This window comes from Stigmatopora argus, chromosome 14 (assembly GCF_051989625.1).
Source record: "Stigmatopora argus isolate UIUO_Sarg chromosome 14, RoL_Sarg_1.0, whole genome shotgun sequence".
Taxonomy (NCBI): Eukaryota; Metazoa; Chordata; class Actinopteri; order Syngnathiformes; family Syngnathidae; genus Stigmatopora; species Stigmatopora argus.
Genome location: NC_135400.1, coordinates 2,860,371 through 2,885,892, shown reverse-complemented (window position 1 = coordinate 2,885,892; position 25,522 = coordinate 2,860,371). Strand labels below are relative to the sequence as shown.

At 46.3% G+C, this 25,522-nt stretch overlaps 1 protein-coding gene across 1 annotated transcript in view; it reads right to left on the bottom strand.

Annotated features, from left to right (window-relative positions):
- LOC144088534 (serine/threonine-protein phosphatase 4 catalytic subunit B) overlaps positions 1 to 25,522 on the bottom strand; it is a 38,587-nt gene that overhangs the window by 4,136 nt on the left and 8,929 nt on the right. Inside the window, exons 5-8 of the mRNA XM_077619003.1 lie at positions 18,776 to 18,877; positions 14,505 to 14,678; positions 7,506 to 7,632; positions 4,214 to 4,403 (exon numbers count right to left, since the gene is read on the bottom strand). Coding sequence (XP_077475129.1) covers positions 4,214 to 4,403; positions 7,506 to 7,632; positions 14,505 to 14,678; positions 18,776 to 18,877 — 593 coding nt within the window. The remainder of the gene's footprint in view (positions 1 to 4,213; positions 4,404 to 7,505; positions 7,633 to 14,504; positions 14,679 to 18,775; positions 18,878 to 25,522) is intronic.

The window sequence follows — 25,522 nt, the reverse complement described above, 5'->3', positions numbered from 1 at the left end:
CTCCCTCGCTCCCTCGCTCCCTCGCTCGCTCCCTCGCTCCCTCCCTCGCTCCCTCCCTCGCTCCCTCGCTCGCTCCCTCGCTCGCTCCCTCGCTCCCTCGCTCGCTCCCTCGCTCGCTCCCTCGCTCCCTCCCTCGCTCCCTCGCTCCCTCGCTCGCTCCCTCGCTCCCTCCCTCGCTCCCTCGCTCCCTCGCTCGCTCCCTCGCTCGCTCCCTCGCTCGCTCCCTCGCTCGCTCCCTCGCTCGCTCCCTCGCTCGCTCCCTCGCTCGCTCCCTCGCTCGCTCGCTCCCTCGCTCCCTCGCTCGCTCGCTCCCTCGCTCGCTCCCTCGCTCCCTCGCTCCCTCGCTCCCTCGCTCCCTCGCTCCCTCGCTCGCTCCCTCGCTCCCTCGCTCGCTCGCTCGCTCCCTCGCTCCCTCGCTCCCTCGCTCGCTCGCTCCCTCGCTCGCTCCCTCGCTCGCTCGCTCGCTCCCTCGCTCGCTCCCTCGCTCGCTCCCTCGCTCGCTCGCTCCCTCGCTCGCTCCCTCGCTCGCTCGCTCCCTCGCTCGCTCGCTCCCTCGCTCGCTCGCTCCCTCGCTCGCTCCCTCGCTCGCTCCCTCGCTCCCTCGCTCCCTCGCTCGCTCCCTCGCTCCCTCGCTCGCTCCCTCGCTCCCTCGCTCGCTCCCTCGCTCCCTCGCTCGCTCCCTCGCTCCCTCGCTCGCTCCCTCGCTCGCTCCCTCGCTCGCTCCCTCGCTCGCTCCCTCGCTCGCTCCCTCGCTCCCTCCCTCGCTCCCTCCCTCGCTCCCTCGCTCGCTCCCTCGCTCCCTCGCTCCCTCGCTCCCTCGCTCCCTCCCTCGCTCGCTCCCTCGCTCGCTCCCTCGCTCGCTCCCTCGCTCGCTCCCTCGCTCGCTCCCTCGCTCGCTCCCTCGCTCGCTCCCTCGCTCGCTCCCTCGCTCGCTCCCTCGCTCGCTCCCTCGCTCGCTCCCTCGCTCGCTCCCTCGCTCGCTCCCTCGCTCGCTCCCTCGCTCGCTCCCTCGCTCGCTCCCTCGCTCGCTCCCTCGCTCGCTCCCTCGCTCGCTCCCTCGCTCGCTCCCTCGCTCGCTCCCTCGCTCGCTCCCTCGCTCGCTCCCTCGCTCGCTCCCTCGCTCGCTCCCTCGCTCGCTCCCTCGCTCGCTCCCTCGCTCGCTCCCTCGCTCGCTCCCTCGCTCGCTCCCTCGCTCGCTCCCTCGCTCGCTCCCTCGCTCGCTCCCTCCCTCGCTCCCTCGCTCGCTCCCTCCCTCGCTCCCTCGCTCGCTCGCTCGCTCCCTCGCTCGCTCGCTCGCTCCCTCGCTCGCTCGCTCGCTCCCTCGCTCCCTCGCTCGCTCGCTCGCTCCCTCGCTCGCTCCCTCGCTCCCTCGCTCCCTCGCTCGCTCCCTCGCTCCCTCGCTCGCTCCCTCGCTCCCTCGCTCGCTCCCTCGCTCCCTCGCTCGCTCCCTCGCTCCCTCGCTCGCTCCCTCGCTCCCTCGCTCGCTCCCTCGCTCCCTCGCTCGCTCCCTCGCTCCCTCGCTCGCTCCCTCGCTCCCTCGCTCCCTCCCTCGCTCCCTCGCTCCCTCGCTCCCTCGCTCGCTCCCTCGCTCGCTCGCTCCCTCGCTCGCTCGCTCCCTCGCTCGCTCGCTCCCTCGCTCCCTCGCTCCCTCGCTCCCTCGCTCGCTCGCTCCCTCGCTCCCTCGCTCCCTCGCTCGCTCCCTCGCTCGCTCCCTCGCTCGCTCGCTCCCTCGCTCGCTCGCTCGCTCCCTCGCTCGCTCGCTCCCTCGCTCGCTCGCTCCCTCGCTCGCTCGCTCCCTCGCTCGCTCCCTCGCTCGCTCCCTCGCTCCCTCGCTCGCTCCCTCGCTCGCTCGCTCGCTCCCTCGCTCCCTCGCTCGCTCGCTCCCTCGCTCGCTCCCTCGCTCGCTCGCTCCCTCGCTCGCTCCCTCGCTCGCTCCCTCGCTCCCTCGCTCGCTCCCTCGCTCGCTCCCTCGCTCCCTCGCTCGCTCCCTCGCTCGCTCCCTCGCTCGCTCCCTCGCTCCCTCGCTCCCTCGCTCGCTCCCTCGCTCGCTCCCTCGCTCGCTCCCTCGCTCCCTCGCTCGCTCCCTCGCTCCCTCGCTCGCTCCCTCGCTCGCTCCCTCGCTCCCTCGCTCCCTCCCTCGCTCCCTCCCTCGCTCGCTCGCTCCCTCGCTCGCTCCCTCGCTCCCTCGCTCGCTCCCTCGCTCCCTCGCTCGCTCCCTCGCTCCCTCGCTCGCTCCCTCGCTCCCTCGCTCGCTCCCTCGCTCCCTCGCTCGCTCGCTCGCTCCCTCGCTCGCTCGCTCCCTCGCTCGCTCGCTCCCTCGCTCGCTCGCTCCCTCGCTCGCTCCCTCCCTCGCTCGCTCGCTCCCTCGCTCGCTCCCTCCCTCGCTCGCTCGCTCCCTCGCTCGCTCCCTCGCTCGCTCCCTCGCTCGCTCCCTCGCTCGCTCCCTCGCTCGCTCCCTCGCTCCCTCCCTCCCTCCCTCCCTCGCTCCCTCCCTCCCTCGCTCCCTCCCTCCCTCGCTCCCTCGCTCCCTCGCTCCCTCGCTCCCTCGCTCCCTCCCTCGCTCGCTCCCTCGCTCGCTCCCTCGCTCGCTCCCTCGCTCGCTCCCTCGCTCGCTCCCTCGCTCGCTCCCTCGCTCCCTCGCTCCCTCCCTCGCTCGCTCCCTCGCTCGCTCCCTCGCTCGCTCCCTCGCTCGCTCCCTCGCTCGCTCCCTCGCTCGCTCCCTCGCTCGCTCCCTCGCTCGCTCCCTCGCTCGCTCCCTCGCTCGCTCCCTCGCTCGCTCCCTCGCTCCCTCGCTCGCTCCCTCGCTCGCTCCCTCGCTCCCTCGCTCGCTCCCTCGCTCGCTCCCTCGCTCCCTCGCTCGCTCCCTCGCTCCCTCGCTCGCTCCCTCGCTCGCTCCCTCGCTCCCTCGCTCGCTCCCTCGCTCCCTCGCTCGCTCCCTCGCTCCCTCGCTCGCTCCCTCGCTCGCTCCCTCGCTCGCTCCCTCGCTCGCTCCCTCGCTCGCTCCCTCGCTCGCTCCCTCGCTCGCTCCCTCGCTCGCTCCCTCGCTCGCTCCCTCGCTCGCTCCCTCGCTCGCTCCCTCGCTCGCTCCCTCGCTCGCTCCCTCGCTCGCTCCCTCGCTCGCTCCCTCGCTCGCTCCCTCGCTCGCTCCCTCGCTCGCTCCCTCGCTCGCTCCCTCCCTCGCTCCCTCCCTCGCTCCCTCCCTCGCTCCCTCCCTCGCTCGCTCCCTCGCTCGCTCCCTCGCTCGCTCCCTCGCTCGCTCCCTCGCTCCCTCCCTCGCTCCCTCGCTCGCTCCCTCGCTCCCTCGCTCCCTCGCTCGCTCCCTCGCTCCCTCGCTCGCTCGCTCCCTCCCTCGCTCGCTCCCTCCCTCGCTCGCTCGCTCGCTCCCTCGCTCCCTCCCTCGCTCCCTCCCTCCCTCGCTCGCTCCCTCCCTCGCTCCCTCCCTCGCTCGCTCCCTCGCTCGCTCCCTCGCTCGCTCCCTCCCTCGCTCCCTCCCTCGCTCCCTCTCGCTCGCTCCCTCTCGCTCCCTCCCTCGCTCGCTCCCTCTCGCTCCCTCCCTCGCTCGCTCGCTCCCTCTCGCTCCCTCTCGCTCGCTCTCGCTCGCTCCCTCTCGCTCTCTCGCTCTCTCGCTCTCTCGCTCTCTCGCTCTCTCGCTCTCTCGCTCTCTCGCTCTCTCGCTCGCTCGCTCTCTCGCTCGCTCTCTCGCTCGCTCTCTCTCTCGCTCTCTCTCTCTCGCTTGCTCTCTCTCTCGCTCGCTCTTATGTAGTATGGTATGTAGTAATAATAGGGGTGATCCTACATCGCAGTTTTTAGATTATCGCGGCCATGTCCTCGCGCTCTCTCGCTCGCTCTCTCTCGCTCTCTCTCTCGCTCTCTCTCTCGCTCTCTCTCTCTCTCTCTCGCCCGCCCGCCGAAACTCCCGCCCGCCCTCCCGCAATTTTAATTCAATTGTTTTTAGGACCCATGGGAACCCTGATTTTAAAACCAGTGATCCGTGCACAGCTTAACTTTTTTCCACTGCGATTTGTGCAAAATTCGAAATTAAGATTTATTTATTTGCTTGCACTATATAAAGCTTGCCCTGTGCAATCAGGAAGTGCTTAACTTCACGTCCAGAAGCCATTCCAACATAAATAACAATTGCAGGGCCATCCAACTGCCTTACTTATGATCACGTCACGGTTACTGATTTGGAAAGATCATTCTAGTTGCTCACCTGTAACAGTAGTTGGGTGCTGACCACACAGTGAGCACTGTTTCATTAAAGTGCCACTTGTACCCCTCCATAACAAGCTGATGTGCTCTGCAAATCATGTGAATGTCATTGGCAGCATTGAACTGAGCCACCACATCACTACCGAAAAGGTAGCCAGCACCTCTGGGACTCACACCCCATCCCGTAGTATCTGAGAGCAGAAACACAAAGTGGAAAAAAAAACTACGACATTAATGATTTATTATAGGGGTCAGTGTGTGTCATTTGTCACATGTAGAGAGGAAGATATCTTAAACATCCTGTAAAGCGATAAAAAGATGAATGGATGTGATGAACTACTTCCTTCACCACAAACAATCACATAGCTATAAGTAGGACATAGACTGCTCAAATTACTCAAAATTGCAAAATTGTCTTAATATGAAGAAGCATTTGATTGATCAAAAATATGTATTACCGTATTTACTCACATATAAGTCGCATTTGTCGGACAAAAAAATGACAGAATCGAGGGCACGGCTTATATGCGCATAAAAACAAGACATGCACGAAACCACAAGTTGATGCCGCCATGGCATGACAGCACGACAAAATGGCGCTGATACGTCATGACGCAGCGACTGCCCCTGATACGGTCATTAATTTCAAAATAGAGAAAAGATAAACAGATAAAACGCTAAACAAAATTTATTTTAAGTCTATGAATGAAATTTAACACAAAAAGTACATATCTTGCATAAAACGTGAAAAAAACTCACATTCCCGCCACTGCTCGCTCGGTGCAGAGCCATCTTACATAGGGCGCTGCCATCTAAACCTAGTTAAACGTGCTCTGACTGGCCAGACACGAGTAGCCTTGATTTTGAAATAAATCAATTTTTTTGTTCGACAGTGACAACTACCGTATTTACTCGCATATAATCCACTTTTGTCAGACAAAAAATGATGGCTGAATCGAGGGTACAGCTTATATGTGCATAAAAACACGACATGCACGAAACTGCAAGTTGAGGACGATGACGTCAAGACAAAATGGTGGCGTGGTGACGTCACGACACAAGACAACGCGGCAATATACGGTCATTTATTTCAAAATAAAGAAAAGATAAACAGATAAAACGCTAAACAAAATGTATTTTGACGTCTATGAATATAATTCAAGGAAAAAATAAACCGTATCTTGCATAAAACGTGAAAAAACTCACGTTCCCGTCACTGCTCTCGCTCAGGGCACGGCCATCTTACTCTAGTTAAATGTGCTCAGACTGGCCAAACGTGAGTACACTTGTCTCTGCTATTGCTCGCTCGGGACGCCGCCATCTTACCGTAGTTAAACGTGCTCTGACAGTAGATTTTACCATGTCAGCACATCACAATAGATAAGGCTGATCGAATGTCTTGCGGTCGATTGTTAAAATATAAACCTTGATACCTACGTAATGTGTATGCTATTATTTCACCCAGAGACTTGGTGAACACCACGTATATCGCTATGGGCATATTTCCTGGTTGTGCTTACGTTACTTCCTTTTTGAATTTGTCTACGTGCAAACACCCTCCCTTTCGGAACACAGAAAGGAAATTGGATTGGAATAATTGGATAACTTTATTCATCCCGTATTCGGGAAATTTCATTGTGGCAGTAGCAAGAGGGTGATTAGACAGAACAACAAAGCAAAAGCACAAAGTACAAAGCAAATCATGGGATCATTGAGAATCACCAAATCAAATCATTAAGACAGAAAAGCAGCAAAAACACAAAACGAGCAAGAGTGGACGGAGCCTCTTCTCCCGGCACTTTTGTCCAGCTCCGAATCTCCGGCGGCACCGAGGTGTTGCTCTTTTCTGCTGCGTATTGTAACAGCTAGTCCCATGTGTGTGACAGCGTAGGCATGGCTGAAAGGTTCCAAAAAGAAGTAGCCGAAAGAAGCCAGGCTCACAGAACAAAGAAAGTTGTAAAAACATTAAAGTAAAAAGTGTAAAGAGGAATGTATTAAGAAATATTAAAATGTAATTTAAAAAAAGATAGAAGGGCTGTAAAACACGAAAAACATAAGAATGGACAGAGCTACTGCCACTGGCTTCCGCGTGACGGCGCCATCTTGGGAAAAAAAATGATTGTACATTTGAGATTATAAAATAAAACAAAATATATATTTAGAGATATTTTGACATTGGAAGCAATATGGCTGCCACAACATCTTAAACCTCTGGTAAGAAAATTGTACTTTCTGTAATTAGAAAGCATCAGGTTCTCATCAAGAGACATTTATTTTTTCAAATTGAATAATCTGATATTTTCCATTTACAAAGACAGGCATATTAACTTATGATATTGACCCTAATAATATGCTTTTGATTCATACAGTATCTCAGAAATACCACTTGTGATGATTTTTCTTAAGATTTTCCCTTTCAAGTAACACATTTATACTTACCCTATTAAAACCATGACTATGGAGGTGAAAATTGGGAATCAGAGGGGGGGGGGGCGGGTTATACGCGAGAAATTGTAAATTCAAAAATGTTAAGGCAATTGTAAGGGTGCGGCTTATGCGCGAGGTTGGCATATATGCGAGTAAATACGGCAACCAAATAAACAGGCATCAGACACTGCAGGCCCCTCTCCATCTCAGCCTCAAACCACAAACCCTTCATTCATTTTCCGTACCACTTAACCTTACAAGGGCTGCGGGGGGTGCTGGACCTTTTCATCTTTGATTAATAATATAAGGGAAGGCATCCTCTTCCAAAAAACTTGCTAGGGGAGATAACCATTCTCTTCAGATATGTTAGCGAACTCTTCCCCTGCGGAACAGTGTCTCTGACTGTTCCGGCTGGGGCCGATTCGGAGGGCAGACACCCACGCTGCTGGATCGCCGGCCAGATATAGGTCATTCTTCTTCCGCGGTGAAATTCTTCTTCTTAGGCACGCCATTCTTCTTTTGCGGTGAAATTCTTCTTCTTTGGCGCTAAGCGCCACCCAATTCAGCCCCGAAGAAGCGTAGCCCTGACTTCTGGCATTTTATATTTCCCGTTTTTTAGTTGTGATTTCAACGTGAATTTTAACATTTTTTTATACTTAATATAAAATCCACGATGCCTTTCAGCCGTAGGGCACACAAAGACAAACGACCATTCACACTCACAATCATACTGCCACCAGCGGGAATCGAAACCGTGTCTGCCTGCACCCAAGTTGGGTGAGTGAACCACTAAAGGGCGGCTTAGAAGTGAAGTTGTAAAATGAAAATTTTACTTTGTAAAATTAATTATTTTAAACAATACATACCTTCTGGGTCTGACCAGAGGAGGTCACACATAGGACCATCATGAGGCACTTCCTGTTTTCTGTCGATAGTTCGTATCTGATCCAGTGTTTGGATTGAAGGCGATAAGCCACCATGGACACAAAATATCTGTGGGGAAAAGGACTACATTAAAACAACAGACAGACATGTAAACATAAGTATAAGTAAAGGGCAAAACTGAGTGTGATGAAGGAAGCAAAACCGTGAACTCAGTCAAGGCACCACATTTTTTTTCTTAAAAGGCTAGATTATACCGCTTGTAGATTATCTGCGTTCACAACGTCATAACCATTCTCATGCTTAGTAATTGGACAAATTTCAACGCCCGCCAAAAGTCCACGAGGTGGCAAATGGAAACGAAGGTTTGACGCATCAATTTTATACAACACTCCAGTGATGGAAAGGAAGTATAGCACGGAAACAAAATAAAACTTGGGTTCCATGCAAAATAACCTGTTTTCAACGAGGATAGCAAAGTCTGTCCATACTTTCCATTTTCATGAACAGATAAAATATTTACTTTTTTCATGAGCTTGTAATGTCCCCATGCAGAAAAAAAGACAAAAATCATATAATTTTAATTTTATTACTTGTTTTGTGATATAGTAACATAAAACGGCAGTTGCCCTTAAACATATTTTATTTACAAATGGCTGAGGAAGTATTCACTGTAGGATATACATTACATTCCACCTGCATGTTTCTGTGCAAGTGGTGATGTGAGATTGTGCCTGAATCCACACGTTTTTGTAAGTTTTGTGATTTCCTCTGACTGATTGCCACTTACATTCGCAACCGGTAGAGTTTGTCCTGAGATGTTTTTGTAGTTGTGATGCAGAGGGGCAAGGCAGCCGCTGAGTATAGAGTAATCCCTCAAATCCCGCCGAAATCAAAAGTAGGATCACCCCTATTATTACTAGAATACTACGTTTTCGTGGCTATACAAAAATACAAGTACACTAGCAGAATTATCAAGATGTACATTTATTAAATATGAGTTATAAGCATATGAAAAGACTGGTTTTAATACAAATTATATAATTTAAAAATCGTAAATCCCTTATTTTCCGCACTATAAGGCGCACCTTCAATAAATGGCATATCATAAAACTGTTTCCGTATATAAGGTGCACCGAATTATAAGGTGCTGCAGTAGAGGTTGGGGTTACGTTAATATGCATCTATTAGAGCAGTGGTGGGCAATTATTTTTTCTCGAGGGCCACATGAGAAACAGAAAATATTGTGGCGTGCCGGACCAAAGCACTGAACTCCATTCTGCATAATATTAATTGTTTCTTTAGAAAAAGCAACCTTGTTTTGGATTGGATAACTTTATTCATCCCGTATTCGGGGAATTTTGTTGTCACAGTAGCAAGAGGGTGAGGATGCAGGAATAGGAATAGGAAAGGCAAGTTTTGACAAGTTGATATGACTTATAAGAGTATACTGTATGTTTAATTAAGTACAGTGGTACCTCGTCATACGACCGCTCGTAATACAATATTCTCGTCTTACGACGGAAATTTTGATCGAATAATTCGCCCGTCATGCGATCAAAATTTCGTGATGCGACCAAGCCAGGTGGCCATGGCACTGTCTTTTTTGCATATCTTTCGTGTATAACAATACTACGAGCACCAAATGAGTTGAGATGAGTCTGGGTAATGAAGTATACTCGTGCACACAACGCCGATAGGCAATGGCACTCTTTCTCAGAATAAAACTTCATTACCCACAATCAATACGTGGGTAAGCTCAGCTGTTGCATTTCCTGTTATTCTTATCTAATACGAGGAGTTTTATATTACTTCTCGTTCGCTGCTCATAACATCCAGCGGCACCGGCCCGCAATTCCCTCCTCACAATATTTCCGGTCGCAACTCTCTCTCATAGGCGCTGTTCAAAGCGGTTGCGACCAGAGCCATTACAACGAGGGAGTTGCGAGTCGGTGCCCCCGATGTCCCCACGAGCAGCGGAGCGATCGCTAAAAATTACTACAAGACTATTTCTCATTGGAAAGTGGTCGTGGGTTATCCTATTGTGAGGACATTTGTGCGAATCATTTTCGGAATATTTTGAAGGGAATATGTAGTAAAACAGCAAACAGCCCATCGATAGCGAACGTGAGGGTGGAGGCGTGGCAAACCGCCAACCCGGAAAACGAAGGTAACAAAAGATTACAACAAAATTCGAATTCAGTTTTGTATAAAGTTACATTAAACGTATGTTTGAGTGTCTGTATATATTAATCCAAGTTAATTTAAATTTGTTTGTTCCGTTTACGAGTGCGTTGTCGTGGAAAAAAAAGGGACCCCACCCCCCCAAACGTCTCTGTCCCACGTTGGCGAAATGTGCCCAATTTTAGTTAGATTAAACACATTTTATTACTATTAAACCACTAGTTATGTGTTACTTTGTTAATAGATGGCGAATTAGAAGAAATAAAACATTTTTTCCAATCCAATATCCTGTTTTTGGTGATTTTTCAGAGGGTTGGAACGAATTAATTTGTTTTCCATTCATTTCAATGGGAAACGTCCGCTCGAGTTACGAGAATCTCGTCATACGATCTCAGTCTCGGAACGGATTACGATCGTATGTCGAGGTACCACTGTAATGAGAAAGGGAAGTGGCCTTACAAAAAATGCCATTTATTCAGTCACATTTCACAATATTTTCTTTGTACTCCAAATATCCTTAGACACATCTTATTACCATATAATGAGATTGTCAGTGAACTGTGATTTTGAGAAGAAGTCCTTCAAAGAAAGTGCCCGAGTTCACTGCTGGTTGTAGTTCAACATCTAATTTTGCGATCTTCAGTGTTTTTCTTGGTCAGTGAGATAAATCTAGTCTCTCTTGGGCTTAAACAAGTGCATCAAAGTCAGGTTGGATGTCTGAAGTGGAGATGTGAAGAAGAGTTGACAGGTGATCATCAGTGAGAGAGAATCTGTATCTGGATTTGTTAAACTTCATCAGTGAGAATATTTGTTCACAGATGTAGGTAGAGCCAAGGAGAACCAACATCTTCTGAACATGTCTCCTCATGATTAGAAAGCTCTCCTCCTTGGGAGAAGAGTAAAAATCAAGCAGTGAACCTGACTTAAAGTTCTGCCAGTAATACATCAGACTGCAGGTCAATAAGTTCCAGCTGAACATCACTGGGTGCATTATCCACACTGCAGGTAAAGGGAGAGGAAATCAGGTGCATTTTACCCTCGATTTTTCTAAGATCTTCAAATCGCCTTGAAAACATATACAGTGGTGGTACCTCGTGATACGAGCTTAATTCGTTCCGGGACTGAGCTCGTATGTCGATTTTCTCGTAACTCAAACGAACGTTTCCCATTGAAATGAACTAAAAACAAATTAATTCGTTCCAACTCTGTGAAAAAACACCCAAAACGGGATATTGAATTGGAAAAAATGTTTTATTTGTTCTAATTCTCCATCTATTAACAAAACTAACATAACTAGTGGTTTAATATTACTAAAATGTGTTTAATAGTACTAAAATTAAACGAATTTCGAAGGGGGGGAGAGAGAGAGACGGACAGAGAGAGAAGGGCACGGAGGGGGGTCTTTTTGCACGCCAAATCCCTCGTAAAATAACAAACAAATTTAAATGAACTTGGATTACAATGCAGACACACTCAAAAATAAGTTTAATCTAACCTTAAAATAAAGTTAATTCTAATTTTGTACTTAAGTTTGATACATTTCTTCTCCCGGGTTGGCTCTATTTGTGCCGCCTCCAACCTGACTTTCACTATCGATGGGCTGTTTGCTTTTGTATTCCCTTCAAAATATTCCGAAAATGATGCACACAAATGTCCTCACAATAGGATAACGCACGAGCACTTGCCAACGAGTACTACATATAAATTTCGTATTAGAGATCGCCTCGCCATTCACAATGACTAACAGGGAAAAAAACACTGAAAAAATGCAACGCTCCGCCAATGCTCTCAGAGACATTACAAAGAGGGATTTGCGACCAGAGACATTACAAAGAGGGAGTTGCGACCAGAGACATTACACGAGGGAGTTGAGGGTAGAGAGACAGTGCCCATGACGTTCTTATGAGCAGGAGCTCGCGTCCGCTGTCTGCTCGTATATCAAAATTTGTCTCGTATCTCAAGATAAATATTTGCCCGAAATTTTACTTGTATCTCGAATTGCTCGTATGTCGGGGCACTCGTATGTCGAGTTACCACTGTACTGAACATTGGTCTGCATTCATCTCGCATCAGCACCCTCGTTTTTTGTGGTGTTCAGGTGGTGAAATATCAGCATATATTCATAAAGAAATATGATTATTGTTGACAAAAATTTGACGATAACAACCGTTATCATTTATCGCCATGGTAGTGTTCCCTCTAGATCAGGGGTCTCAAACTTGCGGCCCGCGGGCCAACTGCGGCCCTCGGGACGATAATTTGCGGCCCCCGTCTTAATATGAAAGATTAATGTTCGTGCGACCCGCAAAATTGATATGAATGACACTTGTGTTCGGAGCAATGTTCCCTCTAAGCTGCGCGCATGCGCAATTGCGCACTACTCTCGTCTTCTCTGCGCAGTAGCAATCATATGGCGCGCAGTAAAAAAAAAAAAAAAAAATCGATTTTTTTTTTTAATTTTTTTTTTTTTTTTTTTTTTACCCCTTTCCCCATGATGGCGCCGTTTAAGTGGCAGCCAGTGGCAGTAGCTCTGTCCACTCATGTTTTTCGTGTTTTACAGCATGTTTTACATGAAAAATTAGAGGGAACATTGACATGCACCTGCTTGTGGCAGGTGTGATACTGGTGTGCCCATAGCGAGCAATGATGATGTCGTGACCGGATGATTCGAATCCCGTTTCGGCGAAACCTCCGTTCGGCCGAATGAACGTTCGGTGGAACGTCCATTCGGCGACCTGCCCGTCTGTCAAACGTCCGTCGGCGAAACGTCTTTAGGCGAATCATCCGAGTACCGATGATGTCGCTCACACTGGTACTCAGTGCGCTCAGGGAGGTTGTCTTTCTGCTCAGACCAACAAAAAATTAGAGGGAACTTTGGTTCGGAGCTGAATGAACCAATCACGGTGAGGTATACGGCTCTGGAGGGCGGGACATCGGCCGGGCTGTCCAGTGCCTCGCTCACTCACTCATTCATTCCTCCAATCAGCTGGGCGGAGGAGAAGCCGTGAGGCCGATCACTCCGCTCGGCGCGCACACTCCGCTGCTCTCAGCATAGAACTGAATGAGGTGCTATGATCCGTGATCCAGCCTGTGTCAGTGTCTGTAGCCATCTCCGCGATTGAAACGGAGAGCGAAAGAGTGCACATGCGCCACAAACCCGCGCGACTGAATGTGAAAGATCAACCCGAGACTCATTCCAAGTGGAAAAACATATTACAGAGCCCCAGAGATGTCTCTTTCAAAGCCTGCCGTGAAGAGAAAGGTCAGTGATGAGCACAGACAGTTTCAAGAAAAGTGGGGAGTGCAATATTTCTTTGAACACAGGGCCACCCCGACGTGTCTCATTTACACTGAAAAAGTTGCGGTGCACAAGGAATACAATTTGAAACGTAATTGTACTATGAGACATGCTGAGGAGTACGAAAAATACCAGGGAGATGAGAGAGCCAACCAGGTTGCCAGTCTTAAAACACGTCTTCTGAGGCAACAGGATCTCTTCAAGAAGGCTACCAAAGACAGTAATGCAGCAGTCAAAGCTAGCTACGCCGTTTGTGAGTTGATTGATCCTGTGCTAAGTGATCCCAAATGGCTCATGGACTTGGCTTTTCTTGTTGATATCACACATGAGCTTAATGTACTGAACAAGAAGCTACAAGGCCAGGGGCAACTTGTCAGTGCTGCCAATGACAACGTGAGAGCATTCTGCACTAAACTTGTGTTATGGAAAGCCCAGCTCTCTCAGACAAACCTTTGCCATTTCCCAGCATGCAAGGCTCTCGTGGATGCAGGCACACCATTCAGTGGTGAGAAGTATGTTGAGGCCATTTCGAAGCTACAGGAGGAATTTGATCACAGATTTGCAGACTTCAAGACACACAAAGCCACATTTCAAATTTTTGCGGACCCCTTCTCCTTTGATGTGCAAGATGCCCCTCCTGAGCTTCAAATGGAGCTCATTGACCTGCAGTGCAACTCTGCACTCAAAGCCAAGTTCAGGGAGGTGAGTGGAGAAGCAGACAAGCTTGGGCAATTTTTGAGAGAGTTGACCCCCAGCTTCCCTGAACTTTCCCGAAGGTTCAAGCGGACCATGTGCCTTTTTGGGAGCACATACTTGTGTGAGAAGCTCTTCTCCACCTTGAACTTCAATAAGTCCAAGTACAGGTCCAGACTTACTGAGGAGCATCTTCAAGCTCTACTGAGGGTCTCCACTGCTTCCTCCCTCAAGCCAAATGTGACTATGTGAGAAGAAGCGCTGCCAGGTCTCTAGCAGCAAGGAGTAGGCAAGAGAAGCCGTGTTCAGAATATTTCATGTTCAATGTTCCATTCAAGTTCAGAAAGTTAAAGGTTAAAGAGCTGTTAATACAGACATTTGAAACGGAATAAAAATAATTCATTTTCTCTACTTAGCCAGCCAGTGTATATCTACTGTATGCTCATTAGTATTATTTGGTTTTGTATTACTGATTGATTTATTTTTTATTCATCTTTAAGTTAATTTATTTAATTCATTATTTTTTGTTAAAAAATAAAGATATTTGATAACGTTGGAATGTTTTATCAGTGCTTTTCTTGTGGAAATCCTGATGCGGCCCAGTCTCACCCAGACTCGGCCTCTAGCGGCCCCCAGGTAAATTGAGTTCGAGACCCCTGCTCTAGATTTTAATTTTTCAGCAGCAGGGGGAAATATATTTTAAAAAAAGATTCACTATTTTGTTTGGAACTGTTTTGACAGGTTATCGAGTTTTATGATGGAGAAAAGAAACGCAAGACAGGTGATAGTAAGAGGATTGGCTTCTTACCTTGCCGTCAATGATAGCAGAAAGAGACAGGTAGTCAAATATTTCAGTGCAGTATCTCCAAACTGTGACAGAGCCGTATTTTCTGAGACACTCATCATAAAATCCATAGACTTGGGTGATTTGCCGAGACTCATGGTTTCCCCGAATCAAGGTTATTCTGTCTGGGTAACGCACCTGAAAACAACACAGCGCAATTAAAAGTAACATTTATTTTCTCATGAACTGAGCAACCAGAAGGTAATTTCGTGCCAATAAGCCACCCCCTATTGCTTCTAATGTCAAAATATCTCAACTCTTTTTATGGTTCATATTATTCCAATAGTTGTCACTTTCTAACAAGAAATAAAATTTTAAAATAATCTAAGTGGAATTTTTATTTAATTTCTAAATCAAGGCTACTCGCATCTGGCCAGTCAGAGCATGTTTACCTAAGTTTAGACCACAGCGCCCTAGGTAAGATGGCTGCCCCAGGACCTATGTAAGATGGCTCCCCCAGGACCTATGTAAGCTGGCTGCCCCAGGACGTATGTAAGATGGCTGTGCCCCGAGCGAGCAGTGACGGGAATGTGAGTTTTTTTCACATTTTAAACAAGATACGTAAGTTTTTCTTTTCTTGAATGTCATTCAAAGACGTCAAAATATTTTTTTAGCATTTTATCTGTTTATCTTTTCTCTATTTTGAAATAAATGACTGTATCGGCAGCATTCGCTTGCGTCATGACGTCACAGCGTCATTGCATCATTGTGTCATGGCGTCGTCAACTTGTAGTTTCTTGCATGTCATGTTTTCATGCGCATATAAGCCGTACCCTCGATTCAGTCATCATTTTTTGTCCAACAAAAGTGGCTTATATGCGAGTAAATATGCTGGATTGTTTCTAATGAACCTAAAATTGGACAAATTGAATTAATTCTATTCAGAGTATATTTCATTTGTTGTTTAAAGACAAGTTGAGATCCAATTTTAAACTGCAATTACACCACAAAGAATAAGGGCACTGATGCGACGTGAATGTTAGTTACAGTCCAACGTTCAGTAGACGAAGATGCTCAGGAACAAACCACTATTTTTAGCATGGTTAGCTATAGATGGACTAACACAGAGCAAAAGTAAAAGTACGATAACAAAACCAAAATGAGTGATTACGAGGTGCAGGACAACACCGAGCTGACCCACTAAAACATCAGAGTCAAGTCTCCCTGTCGTCTTTTTTTTTTAAATGCCTTGCAAAATACCTCTGCACAAACAGCAGCCTTACTGAAAATTTCATTAACCCATTTTAACCCACAACCTGTAATTATTTAATTACTGAATCAAGGAGTTTCCCTATTTTAAGCAAATGTTATGAAAACGTTGCAAAAATCTAAAACTTGTTAACGTTAAAATCGGTTAACTGCAACTTTTTTTTTAATGGGCAAGAGGAAAATTGTGTAAGGAGGGAATTTTCTTACCTTTATTGCACAACAGAACAACAAAAATACTTTTATATCTGTTATGTTCTCGTTTTGTATAAACGAAGGTAAGTTATTTTCATCATTTAATAACGAGGAAAGTACCATATTTTCTCGCGTACACGCGTATTTGTCGCTAAAAAATGATGAGTGAATCAAGGGTACGGCTTACATGTGTACAAATTAGACTTGACATTGAAATAGCAATGTGACAAGAAACGCCATTACACAAGACAGTGCGGCCGATACGGTCATTTATTTCAAAATAGAGAAAATATAAACAGATAAAATGCTAAACCAAATGTATTTTTACGTCTATGAATGAAATTCAAGGATAAAAATAAACTGTATCTTGCATAAAACGTGAAAAAAACTCACCTCTGCCTGCCATTGCTCGCTCAGGGGGCCGCCATCTTACCTAGGGATGACAAACTAGACCGCTACGGACACTTCCTGGTTGTACTGCTCCCGTGACTTCTTTTGAATTTGTCTATGTGCAGGCAACACCCTTTCGGAATGTGCGATCGCGCAGACGGTCCTTTCGATTCATACAGTATCTCAGAATGTCACGTGCAATGATTTTTCTTAAGATTTTTCCTTTAAAGCAGGGGTCACCAAACTACGGCCCGCGGGCCGGATCCGGCCCGCCGGCACATTTGGACCGGCCCTCTGAACAATACCAGAGACGCTATCGTTTTTTTTTTTTTTTTTTTTTTTTAATTTTATTTTATTTTTTTTAATTTTTTTGGGGATGCAGCCCGCCGGCACATTTGGACTGGCCCTCTGAACAATACCAGAGACGCTATCGGATTTATTTTCCTATTTGGCCTTGAAGACTGGGACGTTTTAATCTTGTGTTTGGTTCATTGCACCCCTGCTGAGCCCACAAATCATCCCAGTGAAGCGGGCCTTCGCATTGCTCCTTTGGTGACACGCGCGGGGAGAGTGTTTGCCTTTGATGCATGCGGGCATTCCACCGTTGCATGCGTGAGCAGAGTGTTAGCGAGACATCTGGACGATCGCAGGTGAGGGCGGAGCCCTGGGGCCATCACTATTGCGATGCTATTCAAGCATATAAAAACTGTGCAACCGGAACCTGTTTGAGAACGGAATAATGGCGAAAAGGTTAGTTAAGAGAAAAATTGATTCAGAATGCAGGGTATTTAACCTGCAGTGGACAAACGATTATTTTTTTGTTAAATGCAAAGAAAAGGCTGTTTTTCTCATCTGTCAAGAGACGGTGGCAGTATTCAAAGAATACAATCTTCGCCGGCACTATGAATCCCGTCACAAAGACAAGTACGATAGCGTGCAAGGCCAAATACGAGCAGACAAACTCTCAAAGCTAAAAGTTGGAATATTATCTCAGCAGACTACATTTCTACGCCAAGGTCAGCTGAACCAGGCATCCGTTCGGGCCAGCTTTCGGGTTGCTAAACTGATAGCAAGCAACGGTAAGCCTTTCACTGACGTTGAGTTTTTTAAGAAATGTATGGATGTTGTCGTGGAGGAAGTGTCTCCCGAGAAGAAAGATGCATTTAATGCCGTAAGTCTGTCGGCGAGTACAATCGCCAGACGCGTTGAAGAAATCGGGAGTAATGTATATGCCCAGCTGCAGCAGAAGACGAAAGAATTTGACTTTTTTTCATTAGCACTAGATGAAAGCACGGACGTGCAAGACACAGCGTAACTGCTCATTTTTATTCGTGGAGTTAGCGCAAACTTTGAGATTTGCGAGGATCTGGCAGCCCTCCAAAGTCTCAAATGGACTACAACAGGAGAGGATATTTTTGAAAAAGTTTGCCAAACCATGGAGAAGTTGGACCTGGACTGGTTAAAGCTAGCTAGCATCACGACTGACGGGGCTCCTAGCATGGTGGCTGAAACTCGCGGTCTAATAATGGGACGCATGAACCGGGAGTTGGAAAAAAGGGGTCTCATCGCCCCGCTACGAGTCCACTGCCAAATTCACCAGCAAGCACTGTGCTGCAAAATGTTGACGTGGGATTCTGTAATGACGGTTGTGGTGTCGTGCATAAACTTCAGAGCAAAAGGAGAAGATTGTGCATGGCACAACAGAAAGTTAATGTTCCATGGCTTTTTTTTTCTATGAAGAACCCAGAGAGAGTTATTTAGTTATTATTTATTTCATAAATAGTGTTATTTATTTCCTGTTTTTTTCTGTGAAGAACTCAGAGAGGGTTATTTAGTTATTATTTATTTCATTAATAGTGTTATTATTTGTTTCCTGACTTTTTTTCTGTAAAGAACCTGGAAAGGGTTATTTGGTTGTGTGGCTTTCTGGAAAACAATAAATTTTTTGAGCTCCCCTACGATCGTCACACTTTTTCTGTTACAAACTGACACCGGCCCCCCATCAGAGAAGGGAAAGGTTATGTGGCCCTCACAGGAAAAAGTTTGGGACCCCTGCTTTAAAGTAACAAATTTGTACTCCATATTAAAACCACGAATAAGGGAATCAAGGGGGCGTCTCATACAAGAGAAATTGTAAAGTTCAACGATTTGAAGGCAATTTTAAGGGTGCGGCTTATTTGTGGAAGCGGCTAATAAGCGAGAAAGTATGGTAATTTATTTACTTATTCACAGGTTTAAGCTTCACATTGGAAATAAAACATGCAATATTTAGTGATAATTATCAATAGACTGATTTTTGTTTTTTTAAATCGTGATAATTTTTGTCATATCACCCAGGTCTAATGGGCAATTCGTTTTGTTGTAATTTTAAAATCAGCTTAGGCTTTTGAAATACCTTTGAAAATATTTAGGTCATAGTATCCTTAATTAGCATGGATATTTACCTTAAGAGCGAGCAGAAGAAGGAATGTTTCCACACTGTAGAAGCCCCTGTCGACAAAATCTCCCATGAAGAGATAATTTGTTTCTGGGACATCTCCTCCAACCTGTTGTGAAGATGATTAAAAAAACATAAGAATGTACAATAATATCATGAAGTTGTTATTAGTTGTTCTTTTGTAAATACATTTCCTGATAATCCTAAGCATTATGTAGAACACTGATCTACAGAGCATCAAATTTACACATTACAACTACTGCACTTAGAACAACTTTAGAAATTAAGTTTTCGGGCGTCAATAAGCTACATAATGAAAATTTCTACATTTATTGGAACACAGGAAATTTACCATCTCCATATTTTGATAAATGGGAGATTGGAAGCAACATCAGAGGCTGGCAAAAAGTTGAACTGGTGTTACTGATGTTCTTTCTCTTGACAACAGCACCGGTAATATAATCTTTTTAAAACTAAAAGAAAAATCACGTTGTCCCAACAATTTGAAATAATCCCAGTATACAAAGTACACAACTTGAATAACAACCAGATGCGTTTGACAGTAACTGTAAACAACAAAATACAGTGATACTACTACTTACTAATGCTTCTACATACGAAATTTTCAGGTTGCGGGAACCCTTTGATATGCGAATTACTGTTCCAATATTCAACAACTAGATCCAAGTTAAAAAATCCCCCAAAGCGTAAATACATTTCCTATATCCCTTATTTTATTTTGAAATTGTTGCGAGAGCGTTGCGTTCTACTTGACGACCTCCCTACACGCCGCTGGATTGCTGCATTAGCTGTCTAAGAACAACTCAATTTTGACCGCCGTTCCTCATCACAGGTTTTTTTCAGTTTTTCGAGTTAAAGAACCTTAGTTCTTTATTTTAAATTACTGGTGCAAATGAAATGAAGCGGGCCCTATTATCCATCCATGATACAGGAACCCCTAGAATTTCACGGATAATGCAGACCAGACATGGCCGCGTAAGTCAAAAAATTGCGAAGTAGGATCACTCCTGTTATTAGTGTGATCCTTCACCACTTCATGGCTTCAATATTCACGGCTTCAGAACATTGTGGTTTTTAATCTTAAGTAACTAAACAAAAAATTAATACAAATGTGAAAATTCACACTGAAACTCGCAAGCGGAAGACAGGGCACCGCTTCTTCCTTGGCGCTGAAATACGTGGCACTCAACTCAGCGCAGAAGAAGCAAAATTTCACCGTAGACGAATGATGCACCGATAATACAAAAAGCCGAGAAGGACATTGTGCCTTTTATTTGGATTACATTACATACACTTCGCATCACGCACCCAAAGAATAGGCCAAGCCTCTTCCAACATTGCATGGATTTTGAATCGGCCTTGAAAATACCTCTTAAACGCCCTGCGTCATCTGATTAGAACCAAAGCCTAGACTTTTTATGATAGCTCAGGTCCTGACGAAGACAATGAAGACTGTTAAGGTTATTAGTCTTACATTATTATACATTTGCTCGCAATGAAGAACGCTTTGCTTTACTTAGCTTATTAGTCTTACATTATTATATATGTGCTCGCAATGAAGAACGCTTTGCTTTACTTAGCTTATTAGTCTTACATTATTATATATTTGCTCGCAATGAAGAACGCTTTACTTTACTTAGATTATTAACATTAGAAAAGTCATTTTAGAACATCTGCTTGCAACAATGTAAATGCTTGCTCCTTAGTTAGACCAAACAAATGAAGGTCGAATCATCTTAGACTGCTGGAATGCGGAGAAGAACCTTCGGCTCAACATGACCTTCATTTGTTTTGAGAGCTAAAACTTCTATTAACTTCTCACTCCTATTTTCACACCCCTCCCTTGAGAGCTGAGATGTCCATTGTAACTAGGGTCCTTGAAGCTAATAAACAGGAAAAAGATGCTTGTAACGCCAGAATGAACCTGGACAAAGACGGGTCGGTTCGATTCTCTCTCACAAGAAAACCACAGATGAGTCTCCTGTCTCTTTTATTTGGGAATGCCTATTGATGAACCTAACATATTGGTCCTTCAAGCCTGGGAGTCAACATACCGAAGAAATCTGGGCGCTTGGTCGACATCTGGGAAAAACCGTGGCCACGGCATTTAAAACGCTTTTGCGGGCTGGATTTTCAACTGAGCACCTGGGTTCACGATGGTTGAAGACCCATCCTACTAAAAGAGACATCTGAAGACATCTCTGGTGAGCCCACATGAATGTTTGCATGTTGTGACGGTGGCTCCGAATACGGAAAAAAGAGCATTGCATGTGAAGGTCCATTTTGAGAAGTGGACTCGCGTCCTGGGGACGGCGACGATAAAACCCTGTGAATACTAATCCCCAACAGGTGAGAGACAGAGCATGAGTCTATAAAACTTAGGGCGTCGGTGTCCTGTACTGTGGGGCGGTAGGCACTGTTCCCTCTAAGCTGCGCGCGTGCGCAATTGCGCACTACTCTCGTCTTCTCTGCGCAGCAGCAATCCTATGGCGCGCAGTAAAAAAAAAAAAACAGATTTTTTTTTTTTTTTTTACCCCTTTCTTCATGATGGAGCCGTTTAAGCGGCAGCCAGTGGCAGTAGCTCTGTCCACTTATGTTTTTCGTGTTTTACAGCATGTTTTACATGAAAAATTAGAGGGAACATTGACATGCACCTGCTTGTGGCAGGTGTGATACTGGTGTGCCCATAGCGAGCAATGATGATGTCGTGACCGGATGATTCGCCTAAAGACGTTTCGCCGACGGACGTTTGACAGACGGACAGGTCTCCGAATGAACGTTCGTACAAACAGCGTTTAATGATTAAATACAAATACTAGTATTTGTATTTAATCATTAAACGCTGTTTTCAGCTGGATTTGACCGAATTTGAGAGCATTTTGAGCCGTTTGGCGAATGGACGTATATGGACATTTTTTTGCCTCCATCGCGATATCATCACGACATTTTACCGAGGAATTCACTTCCCTGGGCTCGGTTCTAATGTCCAAAGAGCTCCAGTATTTGTATTTAATCATTAAATGCTGTTTTAGGATGGATTTGACCCGATTGCTGTCATTTTACGGCTTGGTTCTGCTACATCTGCCCGCCCAAGAGTGCTTATTCCCGGGCTGCCATTGATGGTAGACTAACATTGATTTTTACTATAATTTGGACAACACCGGCGGCAGGCCGGATTAAAAATCCTAACGGGCCGTATATGGCCCGCGGGCCGAGGTTGAAAAACTTGTACACACACGATCCGGGGGCGGGGTGAGCGCGCGAATCCCGTTTCGGCGAAACCTCCGTTCGGCCGAATGAACGTTCGGCGGAACGTCCATTCGGCGACCTGCCCGTCTGTCAAACGTCCGTCGGCGAAACGTCTTTAGGCGAATCATCCGAGTACCGATGATGTCGCTCACACTGGTACTCAGTGCGCTCAGGGAGGTTGACTTTCTGCTCAGACCAACGAAAAATTAGAGGGAACATTGCCGGTAGGTACTTAAACTGCGAAAGTATACCGGGAGCGGGAGGGTATACTTGTGTTGCGTGTGTAGTGATAACCTAAGGAAAACAAACAAAGGTGCGGAAAAAATTTAAAAAATAAAATTACTACCCAATTGCACACCAACTCACTTCAAAATGGGGAGCTTGAATAACAAGGCGGCTAGTGAAGACGATCCAAAACAGTGTCTGCCATGTAAAGATTGAAAATTTGTTGAAAATCAAAGCGCTTTAAGGGTTAAACACCTAAACTTATGGATGGACAAATATGGGTTTGCTGGCCAGCGTAATATGCATAAAATAGTAGACCTGCAGGATAAAATACGCACTAAGCGTAGGGGTAATCTATATAAAATGGAAGGATGGATATGATACCAATTATTGGTTCTTGATGGCAAAAAACGTTGCGATGGAAATGTTAAGATTGTTTTTTGATGGCAAAATAAGGTGCGATGGAAATGCAAAGAAAGTTGAGCGGAGTGGGAATGAGCATGTTGATAAGAGCGAGCATGTGCGTGCATTTGGGAATGCCTATTGGTGAACCTAACAGGAGACTAACCTCGGCCTGCAGTGCCGCGAGTGAGCCTCCTCGACAGACCGGGAGGCAGCGAAACGCTACGTCGAGGAAGAGTTCCCTCAAATACCGAATTTACTCGCATATAAGCCGTATTTGTTACTAAAAAAAAATATGACTGAATCGAGGGTACAGCTTTTATGCGCATAAAAAGACATGGACGAAACTGCAAGGTGACAAAGACGAAACGCCATAACACAAGACATTGTGGCCGATACGGTCATTTATTTCAAAATAAAGAAAAGATAAACGATAAAAATATATATTTTGATGTCCATAAAATGTGAAAAAAGCCACTTGTGCCTGTCACTGATCGCTCAGGGTGTCGCCATATTACCGTAGTTAAAAAATATATAAGAATCAGCGTGCGGCTTATACGCGAGAAATCGAAAAATGTAACCATTTTAAGGCAATTTTAAGGGGGCGGCTTATTTTAAAGTAAATACATTAATTCAAGAGAAGGAATGTTTGGTTATCTTCTGGAGCAAGAGACTGGCCTTTTTTGGAAGAGGATGTCTACACGGACATTCTTATTCAAATATGAACTGAACGTGCAGATCATCGTGTGGGAATGCTCCTGGCTTCATGGCAAAGCTAGCCTTAATCTACAAGTTTGACCGTCCTCATGCTTTAAAAAACAAGGACAAAGTCTTGCTGCCCGTCTACAGGGTGAGCAACCGGAAAGCCTGGATCACGAAAGCCTTCACAAAGGACTGGTTCTTAAACTGCTTCATCCTGAATGCGAAACTGTATCTCGCTGAAAGGGTGGTACCCTTCAAGGTCTGGACTGTGCAGGAGCAGTTGGACTAAAACTCCCATTAACGTGTATATTTTGGATTTATATCAAGAGGAGAGGAACTATTTTCGCAACAATTTCAATATAAAATAACAGATACAATTGTTACTGACGTTTTCGTAACTTGGATCTTTTGGTATCTTGGGGCGCTCATTTGCATCACAAAGGGTTTCATAACCTGAAAATGTCATAACTAGAGGCATTCGTAAGTAAAACCGATCTCGTTTTACCAATTTCGGCTCTAATCCGGATCGTCTCGGTCACTGGTAGCAGACGAAAACGTCATCGTCGACTGCTAATAGTCATGCTTTCACACGTCCGCCTTTTCACTACATAGATACAGTGCGTCGGCAAGCAATGTACCCAGACAGTCAAGCTGTCAGCGTCATACAGTGACAGCTACAGAATCTTGAATTTAGTGCATACAAAAGGCGCACCGACTGATTGGGCACTACGTCCACTTTGGGGAAAATTTTTATACTTTTAAATGTGCCCTATGTGAGTAAATATGTGCCGCATTGCATTTGTATGCTTTATTATCACTTACCAATAAACTTCTGCGTGTCTGGCTTTCTTATTAGGAGTTTCACCCAAATTGCCTATCATTTTACGCTTAACCCAAGCAGACTTACTATTGCTATGTACGCCTACTTCCTTTAAAACTGCCCCGGAAATCATAAGATTTGTTTCCAAACAAAGGACTGGTGGTTTCGACAGCCTTAATAATACTTATACTTCCCTTATGAAAAAAGGTGAAAACGAAAATGTTAAAGCGATAGAGGCAACCTATGAAATCGATTCCGAATCGATTGCCACACTGAAGTCGCACAAGACGAATCATTTGTCAGAACTTGTAACTCGGATGATTCACAATGCACTTGTTACCGAATTCATCCGGTTTTCAGTGCAGTTAAATCAAATGCGGATGTAAGATGCGGAAGTCGTAGCAATGGTGTGTCCAGATAAACTCCAGAAATTCCCGAGAAGTTGGCAGCTCTGAAGCAATGTTCCCTCTAATTTTTCATATGTCTGAGCATACAGACAACCTCCCTGAGCACACTGAGGACCAGTGTGAGCAACAGCATAAGTGCTCGCTAAGGGCACACACCAGTATCACACCTGCCATAAGCAGGTGCATGTATACTACCCATAAATGATCTAGTCATAATAAAATTTAATGATTTATATCTATCCTTGGCATGCAAGATGGCGGCGCGCACTGACGCTGCGGCTCTATGCTCTCCAGTTCAGTGTCGTTCGTTATCTTACAGTCGCCAGGATTTACTCACTATCCGAAGGATATGCGATACATCCGATTTCTCAACAAACTCTCCGTGGCTAGCCAGCCCACCAAAAGCGCGTCGAAGGCGGCGAAGGGACAGAAAACAGAAGCGTGGATGCCGGGCGGGCCTTGCTGCTAAGCTGAAACAACAACCACACCGAGCACCGCTTCCTAGTATCCTTTTGACCAACGCCCGATCCATCACCCACAAAATGGATGAGTTGGAACTTCGTATTGCTACCAACAGCTTTGTTAGAAACTGTAATATTATTATCATCACAGAAACGTGGCTACACCCGCATATCCCCGACGCTGCGGTATCGCTAGCTAGCCGAACGCTTTTTCGAAACTACCGTTCAAAAGTATTAACAGGCAAAAGCAAGGGAGGAGGACTGTGCATGTATATACATAATGAATGGTGTTGTGACAGTAAGATTATTGACACTCACTGTTCCCCGGATTTAGAGTTATTAGCAATACGGTGTAGGCCCTATTATCTACCAAGAGAGCTAAATGTCGTCATAGCAACGGCTATCTATATACCTCCGAATGCTAACGTTAACACGGCACTTAACCTCCTGCTAACGGCTGTAAACAA